The sequence below is a fragment of the Octopus sinensis genome, linkage group LG2, assembly GCF_006345805.1.
Source record: "Octopus sinensis linkage group LG2, ASM634580v1, whole genome shotgun sequence".
NCBI classification, from domain to species: Eukaryota; Metazoa; Mollusca; class Cephalopoda; order Octopoda; family Octopodidae; genus Octopus; species Octopus sinensis.
The window spans coordinates 140,008,814-140,022,583 of record NC_042998.1 but is presented as its reverse complement, the minus strand read 5'-3'; the positions used below and the strand labels follow the sequence as shown (position 1 = coordinate 140,022,583).

General features: G+C 36.7%; 1 protein-coding gene across 1 annotated transcript in view; it reads right to left on the bottom strand.

The window, feature by feature from the left end:
- LOC115226062 (centrosomal protein of 112 kDa-like) overlaps positions 1-13,205 on the bottom strand; it is a 148,484-nt gene extending 135,279 nt beyond the window's left edge. Inside the window, exons 1-2 of the mRNA XM_036499862.1 lie at positions 13,156-13,205; positions 7,518-7,636 (exon numbers count right to left, since the gene is read on the bottom strand). Coding sequence (XP_036355755.1) covers positions 7,518-7,562 — 45 coding nt within the window. The 5' untranslated portion in view covers positions 7,563-7,636; positions 13,156-13,205. The remainder of the gene's footprint in view (positions 1-7,517; positions 7,637-13,155) is intronic.
- Between the last annotated feature and the right edge of the window lie 565 nt (positions 13,206-13,770).

Here is a 13,770-nt window from a genome sequence, read left to right as displayed (position 1 = left end):
CATAGCTGGGACCCTGACCTGGTGCTACTACTTCAGGACTGACTACATCTTGGAGCAACAGTGGCTAAGAGGTGGTTCCACACTTCTCAAAACCCTGGAACTCCTGAATTAGGACCCCACTATGGGAATGCAGTTTAAAGTCATACCTAGGACAGATATATATATAAATATATTTATATATATATCTGTCCTGTGCTTGAAAAGACATGTCAAGTTAAGTAAAAACGTGGTTGTCCATGCATACAGACTTGTCCCCTGCAACCTTCTCCAGCTGAGCATCCCTAATCTCACAGGCTTGTAGGTGTTGGTGCCCTGAAAAAAGCACCCTTTCTGGTGCTGTGTAAAAGCACCCAGTACACTCTGTAAAGTGGTTGGTGTTAGGAAGGGCATCAAGCTGTAGAAACCACGCCAAAACAGACAGGGAGCTTGAACAGCCCTTCAACTGGTCAGCTCTTGTCAAATTGTCCAACCCATGCCAGCATGGAAAACAGACATGATTATCACACACACACATACACATATCGTTTAATAAGCACAAGATCCATATGTGAGTGATTATAAGTTTCAAGCTCAGATTGTACAGTAATTGAATGGGCTTGTATAGCATGCTGTGTACTATCCAGCAGTTGCTCAGGTTTAGAAAACAGAAAAGGAAAACTTTTTCTGCTTTTGAACTTGCAGGACATAAGCCAGTATGCTATACAAGCTCATTTGGTTACTGTACTAATCTGAGCATGAAACTTATAATAGCTAAATCCAGTGTTTATTAAATGGAATAGTGGTTAGAGCATTGGGCTCACAATCATGAGGTAGTAAGTTTGATTCTCAGATTGGGCTTTGTGTTGTGTTCTTGAGCAAGACACTTTTTTTCACGCTGCTCCAGTTCATTCAGCTGTAGAAATGAGTTGCAACATCACTGGTGCCAAGCTGTATCAGCCTTTGCTTTTCCTTTGGATAACATCGGTCATATGGAGAAGGGAGGCTGGTATACATAAATGACTGCTGGTCTTCCATAAACAACTTTACCTGGACTTGTGCCTTGGAAGGTAACTTTCTGGGTGCAATCCCATGGTCATTCATGACTGAAGGGAGTCTTTACCTTACTTCTTTATATATCTCTCATTAGAAGGAGTACTTTATTTATTGATCCTACCAACAATGGAACAGTCACTATCTCTCTCTCTCTCACTACACACACACACACACACACATTCTTTCTGTTATTTGTTTCAGTCATTTGACTGCGGCCATGCTGCAGCACCACCTTTAGTCGAGCAAATCAACCCCAGGACTTATTCTTTGTAAGCCTAGTACTTATTCTATTGGTCTCTCTTGCCAAACCGCTAAGTGATGGGGACGTAAACACACCAGCATCAGTCGTCAAGTTAGTTAGTTAGTTAGTTAATTTTTTGGCTCAAAAAGCAAAAAGCAAGGCCATGTAGGGGGACATGGAGTTATGTACAGGGTGGTGTTCATGTAAAGAGTTCAGGCCACTTGAGGTCAAGGGAGACTTTGAACCGAGCGGTCGTCGGCATCTTCACCATCTCGTCTGGCAGCTTATTCCACGGATCCGCAACCCAGACGGAGAAAGCCCCTCTCCTTCAATTGAGATGAAATCATCGCAGATAGAGCTTTTCGGAATGACCCCGCAGCCGACGCTCTGGAGCCGGAGTGAAGAACAGCTCTTTCGAGAGGTTACACTTTCCGCTTATGATGTTGTGAGCAAGAATGAGATCACCACGGCGTCGTCGTTTTTCTAGAGAATAAAGGTCGAGCGTCTTCAACCTTTCCTCATAAGACAAATTCTTGAGACCAAGAACCATGCGGGTAGCCAGCTTCTGGACTCTTTCGAGATGCTGTATGTCTTTGAGGAGATAAGGAGAAGAGGCTTGAATCCCGTACTCCAATATGGGTCTCACCAGCATGACATAGAGCGGTAGGAATATGGCTGCTGTGAGCTTGGGGGGACAAACACAGACACTCAAACATACACACACACACACACACACACACCACACACACATATATATATACAATGGGCTTCTTTCAGTTTCTGTCTATCAAATCCACTCACAGGGCTTTGGTCGGCTCGAGGCTATAGTAGAAGACACTTGGCCAAGGTGCCACGCAGTGAGACTGAACCTGGAACCATGTGGTTGGTAAGCAAGCACTTACCACACAGCCACTCCTGCGCTTATGTATACATGACAGGCTTCTTTCACTTTCAGTTAACCAAATCCATTCACAAAGCTCTGGTTGGCCCAGGGCTACAGCAGAAGACACTTGCCCAAAGTACCACACAACAGCACTGAAGCTGAATCTACTTATTAACCGCACAGCCATGAAGAGAGAAAAAAAATTAATTGGCTGGTTTATTTCTTGAGATTTGATAACAGATATTGGCAATCAAGGTTTTGCACTTAACTGGAACACTAACATAGAAAATTAATGTAAAGAACTTATTGCTTCTCTGGCAATATTTTCATTTTCTCTTCTTTTTCTTTTATTTTTTGCTATTTCCATCTATTTCTGTCTACCAGTGCAAAGACAGACCACCCAGTTTTGGTTTTTACATCAGTCACAGAGAGGTACCGGATCCCATTCTCTTTCCTTTTATGTAATTTATGCTTTTGTTTTTCACTGAATCAATAGGGTTATATAGCTTTTGGCTTAGTACAATCTATGGATTGTGCACTGATCCATTTAGTTGTCAGACAGTTAGCCAGCAATTTCTTGAAAAAAACCAAAAAACCAAAACCAAAAAATTATCTGAATGATAATATTGCTGTCTGTAAGTTGATTTAGTAGCCATTCAGTAGATTCTTGATTCCAATTCTATTTTTGACCTGAATACATTGATAGTTGATATGAAAAAATGTCGATGAATATAAATACCTACCCTTGGACTGATTTGTTGACTTAATCCATGATTTATATTCTTTTACTGGTTTCAGTCATCTGATTGCAGCCATGCTGGAGCACCGCCTTTAGTTGAACAAATCAACTCCAGGACTTATTTTTTGTAAGCCTAGTACTTATTCTATGAGTATCTTTTGTCAAACTGCTAAGTTACAGGGACGTAGACACACAAATGTCGGTTGTCATGTGATGGTGCGGGGAAAAACACAGACACACAAATATATATATATATATAATATATATATATATATATATATATATATTATATATATATATATATATATATATATATATATATATATATATATAGATTGATAGATAGATATAGATATATACGACAGGCTTCATTCAGTTTTCATCTACCAATCCACTCACAAGACTTCGGTCAGCCTGAGACTATAGTAGAAAACACTTGCTCAAGGTGCCATGCAGTGGACTGAATCCAGAACAATGTGGTTGGGAAGCAAACTTCTTACCACACAGCTATGCCTGCACCTATGTTTATTTTTTTCTTTGTTTGTTTTTGTTATTTTTCTTCCTACCATCATCTTACATGCACTTATCTCTGCTAGTATGGGTGGGTGGAAGAATTTCATTGGAGGATTTTATTTTTGCAGCTCATTTGTTTAGTTTTATAGTCAATATTCCATACTAGCATAGCTAAGACAAAACTTCATCATTATCATCATCATCATCAACATTTATCGTTCATGTTCCATGCTAGTATGGGTTGAATGGTTTTGATAGGATCCAATATGTCCAAGGACTGCATTGTGCTCCAGCATCTGTTTTGGCATGGTTTCTATGACTGGATGCCCTTCCTAAACCAACCACTTTACAGTGTGGGCTGGATGCTTTTTAAATGCTCCTTGCACTGTTGAAGTGCCTGTGCAGCTTGCAGAACTACAAACCTGAAAGTGGGGGTGGGTCAGCTTCATGGCATGGGATGAAGGGATTAAACAATGAGAAGGGGAGTGCAGCAGTGGAGGTTCCTTTTAGGGGACCTGCATGGCTTCTCAAATCTAGTAGGAGAACAGGAGAGAAAGAGAGAATGAACAGTAGTTGCAAGACATTGATAATGGCAATAAGGTGCCCCACCCCACAAGGTTGAGTTAAAGAATCAGCTCACAAGGTCGTATGGGAAGGAGAATGTGGGGATGGGGAAGCAGACAGCCAAAATGGGAAGGGTAGCAGGGTAGATGAGCAAATGCTCTTCCTATTTTTGTTGCCAACTGTTAGTAGCTTTTTGAGTAAGTTAAAAAAGGTGAGCTTTTTTTTAATTATTAATTTCAATTTATTAATTTATTTTTGCATTCTAATAGTCCTCATGCATCTAAAGCTGAAATTATGGAACACTTGTTTTGCTTACCAGAAACAGCAAACAACAACACTGTTTTGGGGTTTTTTATTTATTTTTTTTTTGTGCTCAGATGGTGTTAATAAATACATGCGGAAAATGACACACGTGCATACAGACACACATCATTATCAACATCATCATTGTTTTAATGATGACTTTTCCATGCATCCAAGGATCAACAAAATTTGTTGAAGCAGATTTTCTATGGCTGGATACTTTTCCTGTCGCCGATCATCACCTGTTTCTAAGTAAGGTAATATTTCTCCTAATTCAGATATGCTTCCATGAAAAATTGCACAAAAACAACACATATTGTATGATGATTGTGTTTGTATACTTAGAAAGGGTAAAGATCCCCTTTGGTCATGAATAACCATGGGATTGCACCTGGAAAGTTCCCCTCCAAGGCACAAGTTCAGACAAGGTTGTTTATGGAAGACCAGCAGTTGGCCATGCATACAAGCCCCACCTCTCCATGCCACCAATGTTATCCAAGGGGAAGGCAAATGCCAAAACAGCTTGGCATCAGTGACATCGAACTCCTTCCTACAGCTGAGTGAACTGGAGCAACATGAAATAAAGTGTTTTGCACAAGAACACAACACACAGTCTGGTCCAAGAATCAAACTCACTACCTCATGTTTGTGAGCCCGACACTCTAACACTGAGCCATGCAAGAAAATAAGAACACAAACACATGTATATATACATGTATAATATTTGACCTTTTTACATATTGTTTTTTCCATGTTTTTTCAATTAAAAAATCCCTTATTCCACATGTCTCCAAAGGCACCAAACCAGCAAACAATTTGTTGACAGTGGTAATGACAACAAACATCACCACTTGTAGCTCAGCTATTTTCAGTAGAAGACACTTGCCTAAGGTGCAGCGTGGTGGGAGCAAATCTAGAACCACATAGTCATGAAGCAGACAACTTTCTAACTACACAGCCATACCTGCAGTCAGTCAAGTAAACTGGACCAAGCAGGATCATGTGTTAGATGTCTTGCTTATGAGACAACGCAATGCTTCTATTAATAAAAATTTGAACTCAGGACTACATGGCCTGTAGATGAGCATCTTAGCTTCACAAACATTGCCTCATGATCTCTTACATAACTCTTTTTACTTCTCTCCTTTTCTTCTTTTGCTATGTGCAACTGAAGCAGTATTGGTTTGAAATAGCAATCACTGTATCATATTTAATGCAGATACATCATTAGTTGTAGTATTCATTCTGAGATAATATCTCTTATAGACATACATTGTTAAAAGAAACACAAAAATATATCAGTAGTAGATGAAGATTATTCAGTTGCAGTGGTGATAATTCTAATTGCACATTACTGTCTTCTTGGGATTCCTCAGTATCAAGCAGCTACTGGCAACTGCATGTTAAAACAAAATCCATTGTCACTGATGTTGCAATTAGCTAGCCAGCTGAATAAAAATTCATTATGTGCAACAGAAATATTAATAAAAATAGTAATATGTGTACATAATGGAAAGCCAAATCAACTGTGGTAATCATCTGGAGATAATATCTCTTCAATCAGTTTTCCTGTATCAATGATGATGGATTTTGTCTTAGCCTGTGGTTGCCAATGATGAAGTTCAAAAAGATAGAAATGAGTAACTACCATTCTCACCACCACTGTTGAACATCTTTCAACTGCTACTGATATTATTTTTTGTCATTTAATACTGTATAACAATAAAAGTTACTTTCTCCAGACAAATACTGCATTTAATTTGGCTTTTCATGATGCATCTGAATTGAATTAGATACAGAAATTGCTATATTACACTTCTTGTTTTCAATAATTAAGCTAACTACTCAGCGAGCTGGCAGAATTGGTAGCATGCCAGGTGAAATGTTTAGTGGCATTCAGTTCATCTTCACATTCTGAGTTCAAATTCCACTGAGGTTGACTTTACCATTCATCCATTTTGGGGTTGATAAAATAAGTACCAGTTGAGCACTAGGGTCAATGTAATTGACTTACCAACACCTCTGAAATTGCTGGCCTTGTGTCAAGATTTGAAATCAATAATTAAGCTAACTTCCACTTCCAACCAAAAAAAGTATATTTTCAACTTGAAGTGTATTAATTCTTTCTTAGTTTAAACCAATTACCTGCGAGAAAAAACAGACTAACAGCTTTCTTAAGAAAGCTCATAATGAGTGCAGTAACATCAGGTTTTGTCTGACAGATATTATATTTTTCAGAGATCACAGGCTCTACATCACTCATTGAAGCAAGGATGCACATTGAGTGAGCCACAGTTTATAATTAATCTGATTGTTGTTCAATGTCATACCTTTCAAAAAAAAAAAAAAAGAAAACAGGTTTACATTAACATCTATAATGCCATAGGAATATTTATATCACTGAGCGGTTTCATGTCAGTTGAAAGTTAGCTCCAAGCTGGAGTCTTCAATACTGATTCTGTGAAATGTTTTTACAACACTTCAGTCCATTACAAACAACACAGAGACAAGACAGAATATCATTATGCCTCAACTACAAACCTGACAATAAACTTTTCCCTTTGAACTCTTATGATTATATCAGTCTTCTTCTTCTTGTTCTTCTTTTTCCCAACCAACACAAAATTATGAGTTAAAAGTTAAGAGATTGACTTTATCTTCTTTAGAAGAAGATGCAATAACATGTGCCAACGAGTCTAATATATAAACCACCTGTTTTGTAAGATATACTTAGCCATTTCAAACTCTATCTTATCAATTACTATAACAGTGCTGAAATATTAAGACATACCTATTGATATTTTATTATCACACACACACACACACACACACACACACACACACACATATGTATATATATGCACACAAATATATATATATATATATATATATATATATATATATATACACACACACACATACACATATATATATAGATACATACATATATATATATACACATATGTATATACATATATATACATATAAATACATATGTATATACATATATACACAAACACACACACATAAATACATATATATATATATAATATATATATATATATATATATATATATATATATATATATATATATACATAAACACAAACACACACACATGTGTATGTATGTATGTATGTATGTATGTATGTATGTATGTATGTATGTATGTATGTATGTATGTATGTGTGTGTGTATGTATATATATATATATATAGTCTCAAAGAAAAAGAAGAGACTCACTTTCTGGTCACATTCATTTTTCTTCATCTGATACATATTTTCCATTTCTTTCTTCAACTCTTCAATCTGTTTATCTTTGCTCTCTTTTGTTTTTTCTATTTCCAGTTTCAGTGATTTCACTAAAAAGAACAACAAAAACAAAACAAAAACAATAATAAATAAATAAAAGAAATCAATGAAAGATAATAATACTTCATTTAGTTGAAGATAACAAGAGAATATTTTTAATGCTCTCTCTCTCTCTTTCTCTTTATCTTTCTATCTCATATATATATATATATATATATATATATAGACATACATGCACACATATACACAAAAATATACAAATATATATATATATATAGATATGTGTGTCGCAGCAGCAATATTATTATCATTACTATCATTATAATTATTAGTATTATTGGTGGTGATGGTAGTAGTAGTATTTCATGGTTGCATTTTATAACACAAGATGTTAGAAACATTTACATATAGCTGTCCCCACTCCTTCCACACACACACACACTGCAACATCAGTGACAGAAGGTGCTACGTTAGTCAAATTTATGTTTTACAAGGTGTCATTTCACATCCACTTGTAGTTTTTATAGTAGCAATATACTTACATATTTATGTACGTACGTATATTATACATAGTATTATCAACTGTATAGTGGGAAACTTAACAAAATGTACCAATACTTCAATAATCTCTGTATGGCAGCAAATGATATAAAGTTATTGGTGTTGTCGTCGAACACTTTGCCCACCATGAGAAATGGCTCTCCATACTCTATTCTTAATAACTGGCACTCTGTTGTTTATGACAACAAGAGTTCCAGTTGATCCAATCAATGGAACAGCCGTTTGTGAAATTAACATGCAAGTGGCTGAGCACTTCACAGAAACATGTACCCTTAACGTAGTTCTCAGGGAGATTCAGCATAACACAGAATGTGATAAGGCTGGTCATTTTTGCTAGATGAATGAACTGAAACAACATGAAATAAAGTGTCTTGCTCAAGGACACCATGCTACTGAGAACTGAACTCATGACCTTGCGATCATGAACCAAATACCTTAACCACTAAGCCATGTGCCTTCACTCTATTCTTAATATACCATGGGAGTTACTAGTGTCTCTCAATGGTGATGTTTTTATATGGATCCTCACATCTGTGGTTCAAATTACATTATTTGAATCTTAGAACTGCCAGCAGAGACCATCAGATCACATGATTTCGACCTTTCTTGGTCTTGTCAATGATGGACATGCAACCACTAGAGATAGCAGTGATTCATCTCCCTGCCAGCAATATATAGAATGACAGTCCTGGAACAGACACTGGTGTCATGATTAGCCAGTGGGCTTGTTAAAAATATTTATTAATGACAGAGGTAGAATTAATATCAAGAGGTAATATTTATCCCCACTTAATTGTGGATGTCCTGTCAGAACAAACTATAACAATATAAACAAAGTGTACAGAACATGTCCTCCCTTGTATTTCTCAGAAGGTTTTCAATTTGAATCAAAAGAAGCTGAGATAGGATCTGGTAAGAAGGCTGCAAGTCACCCTATCTGTAATCAGGGTGCTGTCCTCCATAAAATAAATTGTGAAAAAGAAACCATTAAGGCTTATATTAGTGGTTCCCAACAAGGATCTTTATTTTCCTTGGGGGTCCATACGCGATTTTGTGGTTAAAATTTATCAGCAATAAATTGGTTATACTTCTATAATATACAAAATATTTTTAACAATTTTTAAAATATAATTCCTAATGATATTTATTCATAAAAAGTTCATTCTGATGGGTGGTTGGTGTTAAGAAGAGCATCCAGCTATAAAAACCATGCCAAAACATACACAGAAGTCTGGTGCTGTCTTCTGTCTGGCCAGCTCCTGTCAAACCATCCAACCCATGCCAGCATGGAAGGTGGACATTAAATGACGATAATAATGATCATAATATGTTTTTTTAAACATCAATTGGCTTGGAAGGTCATTTGAATAAAATAGGAATCAAAACATTGCATAGGCAAAAAAATGGTTGAGAAACACTGGCTTATATAATTTGAGATGAGATATAACCTGGACAAAAAAAATTATAAATAAATGAAAATAAAAATCCATAAATGGAGGTATAATGAACATTTTAACACATTTTATTATGTATATCACCACTGACTTCTGCAGGGTAGAATGAATATATTTATTAGCAAAAGAGAGACAGTATTAATGCCAAGAGGTAATAATTATCCCCACTTAAATGGGAATGTTTTGTAAGAACAAACTATACTCTCATATCAGCTTTTTGGTGCAAATTATACTGTTTATATTGTTGGCAGAGAGATAGATCTTTGCCACCACCAGCACTGAGACCATCAGATCACATGATTTCGACCTTTCTTGGTCTTGTCAATGATGGACATGCAACCACTAGAGATAGCAGTGATTCATCTCCCTGCCAGCAATATATAGAATGACAGTCCCGGAACAGATGCTGGTGTCCTGATTAGCCAGTGGGCTTGTTAAAAATATTTATTAATGACAGAGGTAGAATTAATATCAAGAGGTAATATTTATCCCCACTTAAATGTGGATGTCCTGTCAGAACAAACTAATAACTGTAAACATGAGTGCATTTTATATAAAAAAGCCAGTATGAGAGTTTCTCTCATGGTACCTACCACAGTATAGTTTGTTCTAACAGACGTTTAATATTATCTCTCAGAATGAATATAATATTTGTTCTGTATTGTGGGAGTTCACCAGTGATATCCATTTTATAAATATGAGTAACTAGAACACTTAACCTTAGGTCAGCCTTGATTAATCTGGCCTATGATCAAAGACATGCCAGCCATGACCATCCATTTCTCAGACACAGTTCTCATCCGTTTCTTAGACACAGTTCACCTAGAAAGGGTAAAAACCCTCTTTGGTCATGAATGACTATGGGATTGCACCTAGAAAGTTCCCCTCCAAAATACTAGTCCAGGCAAGGTTGTTTATGGAAGTTTCCCATGCATACCAGCCTCCACTCTTCACACCAGTGATGTTATCCAAGGGAAAGACAAAGGCCAATACAGCTTGACACCAGTGATGTTGCAACTCATTGCTGCAGCTGAGTGAACTGGAATGTGAAATACAGAGTTTTTTTTACTCAAGAACACAAAAGCCCAGTCTGGAAATCCAACTCATTACCTCATGATTGTGATCCTGATGCTCTAAGCACTGAGCCATGTGCCTTCACAGTTCACTTAGAAACACATTATCCACTGTATCTAAATTTGGCTGTCCTTTTGAATTTAATACCTCTGCCACTCATGGACATGCTTACAAAATCAAAAAAACAGTACAGCATTTATGAATTCCAGAAACGTTTTATTCATGTGCAAAATTATTGAAGTATGGAATAAACTACTTTTCAAAAATTCCATGCTCCCTGAAATTCACAAAAACTACTGCCTATGCACCCCTCCTATTTTATAGCCTTTTACTTCCCATTTTCTGTTTTTATTGTATCTACTGTGCATATACTTCTAGCTTTCATTACCAACTTTCTTTATTTGCTTTATTTGACTTGCATACCTGCTTTCTATCCTCTCCCTTAATCCTTTTTTGACAAGTTGTAGTGTACCTGAGTACTATATGCAATAATGGACTCTCCTGCCAAAGACGGTGTATGAGTGTTTAATTTTTGCTGAATGACATGCATAAATGATTTGTTTATAGTGATCGAATGTATGTGCCACACATTAGTTCACTCTCTCCATCAAATTGATGTTGTCTGAACAGGTGCACTTGTGTCCCACACATCAGGTGTCAAAGTGATCGTAGAGCAACATGAGATGAAGTGTTTTGCTCAAGAACACAATGAACCACCTAGTCAGGGAATTGAAACCATGATCTCGTGACTGTGAGTGCAACACCCTAACCACTACACCATGCATCCTCATAATACTATATACTATATGCTCATTATTAATATCATCTTTTTTTTTTCAAGATGTGAGGGTATAGGATTTGGTTGCTGTTTGTAGCAAGTCAGGTGACTTCACAGAAACACCTCACTGACTCCAGTGATACAAAGTCAAATCATGTGCTGTTGAATAGTGAAGGGGACAAATCCAGACAATTAAATGACACTGACAAACAAGATGGTTTATTATTCAGATCCAAACAATTAAATGACACTGACAAACAAGATGGCTTATTGTTCAGAGTTGATTAATTTTTCTATAATTCTCCCAAGTAACAATAAAATTAATCTTTATCTTCTTTTTTTTTTTTATCTTTCACTTTTTTCAGTCAGTGGATTGTGACTATGCTGGGGAACCACCTCTGAAGGAGTTTAGTCAAATTAAATTGACCCCAATGCTTAGCTTTTAAAGTCTGGTATGCAAACCAGCACTGGTTGTCAAGTAGTGAGAGGATAAACATAAACTCACACACACAAATATATGGCAGGCTTCTTTCAGTTTCCATCCACCAAATTCACTCACAAAGCTTTGGTCAGCTCAGGGCTTTAGCAGAAGACATTTGCCCAAGGTGTCACACAGTGGGACTGAACCCAGAACCATGCGGTTGAGAAGCAAACTTCTTACCACTCAGCGACATACAAACACACACACGCACATATGTGGTAGTGTACGTGTGTGTGTGTATGCAAGTGTGAGTATGTATATATTTGTTTTTCTTTGTTTTTACATCATGTAATAGAGTTGTAAATGATTGTCACTGTCATACAAGCAGAGTCGTTCATTTCTAATATTCTGCAAATATAGGGCGGCGAGCTGGCAAAATCGTTAGCATGCCAGGCAAAATGCTTAGCAGTATTTCGTCTGCCATTATGTTCTGAGTTCAAATTCTGCTGAGGTCGACTTTGCCTTTCATCTTTTCAGAGTCAGTTAAATAAGTACCAGTTACACACTGGGGTTGATGTAATTGACTTAATCCCTTTGTCTCTCCTTGTTTGTCCTTTCTATGTTTAGCCCCCTGTGGGCAATGAAGAAATATTCTGAAAAAACATGTCTGGCCATGGGGAAAATATTATTTTGCATGGAAACAGATGAGGGTAGGTGAAAGGAAGGGCATGTGGCTGTTGAAAATCTACCTCAATTAATTTGATCCATCCAACCCATGCAAACATGGTAAAGTAGATGTTAACCCTTTAGCATTTACATTACTCTCTAAAACATTAATGTCATGTAAACAAACCCGTGTTGGTGGCACATAAAAAGCACCCAGCACACTCTGTAAAGTGGTTGGCATTAGGAAGGACATCCAGTTGTACACACCATGCCAAAACAGACAACTGGAGTCTGGACAGCTCTCCAGCTGGCCAATTCCTGTCAAACCCGCCAACCCATGCCAGCATGGAAAACAGATGTTAAATGATGAGGAAGATGATGATGAAAGATAATTTATTCCTATTGCTTTGAATTAATCATGTATTTTCTTGTAGATTTGAGATCTCAATTATTTGATTGTTTATTTTTAGAATTACATTGTATGGTAGGCATGAGAGGTTGGATCTAACCTGTTTGAACATCAAACTGGTAAAATAATATTTCAGCCAAATATGGCTAGTTTAAATCCTAAAGGGGTTACAATAATAATGATGACGATTCTCTACATATACTCACCTTCATTTTCTAATTTAAATAAAATTTCTTCAAGCTCACTTCTTTTTTCATTGAAATTTGTTTTCAGTTCTTCAATTTCTGCATTTTTACGATCCAAGATCTGTAAAATTGAAAAAAAGCACAGCACAAGTTCATAAAGTAAAATATTGGGTCATCCCATAAATAATGCAGTTTTTTATACTTCTTTTAGTTTTCAAAATTAAGATAAACAAAGTTCTTTTTTAATCTAAAATATACTCTCCTTCATTTCCAACAGTACTGTTCCACTATTTAGTGACTTGCAAGGCCCCTCTTGCAAAATTCACTTGTCTGTGACGAAAAATACTCCTCCACTATTTTTCTAACCGCGTCTATAGAATTCATATTTTTTCTGTCTAAATGATTTTGAAGACTGTGGAACAAATGATAATCAGATGGGACAATTTCTGGCCAATATGGTGGGGGGGGAGGACATTGTTTCCCACTCCAACTGTTCCAGCTTTTGGAATGTTATCCTTGCTGTATGTGGCTAAGCATAATCCACATAGAAGAATACCTTTTGTCTTGAGTCCGAAGATGGTCATTTTCCTTCTAGTGCTGACTTAAGCTGCTCAAGTTGCTCACAGTAGATCTCCT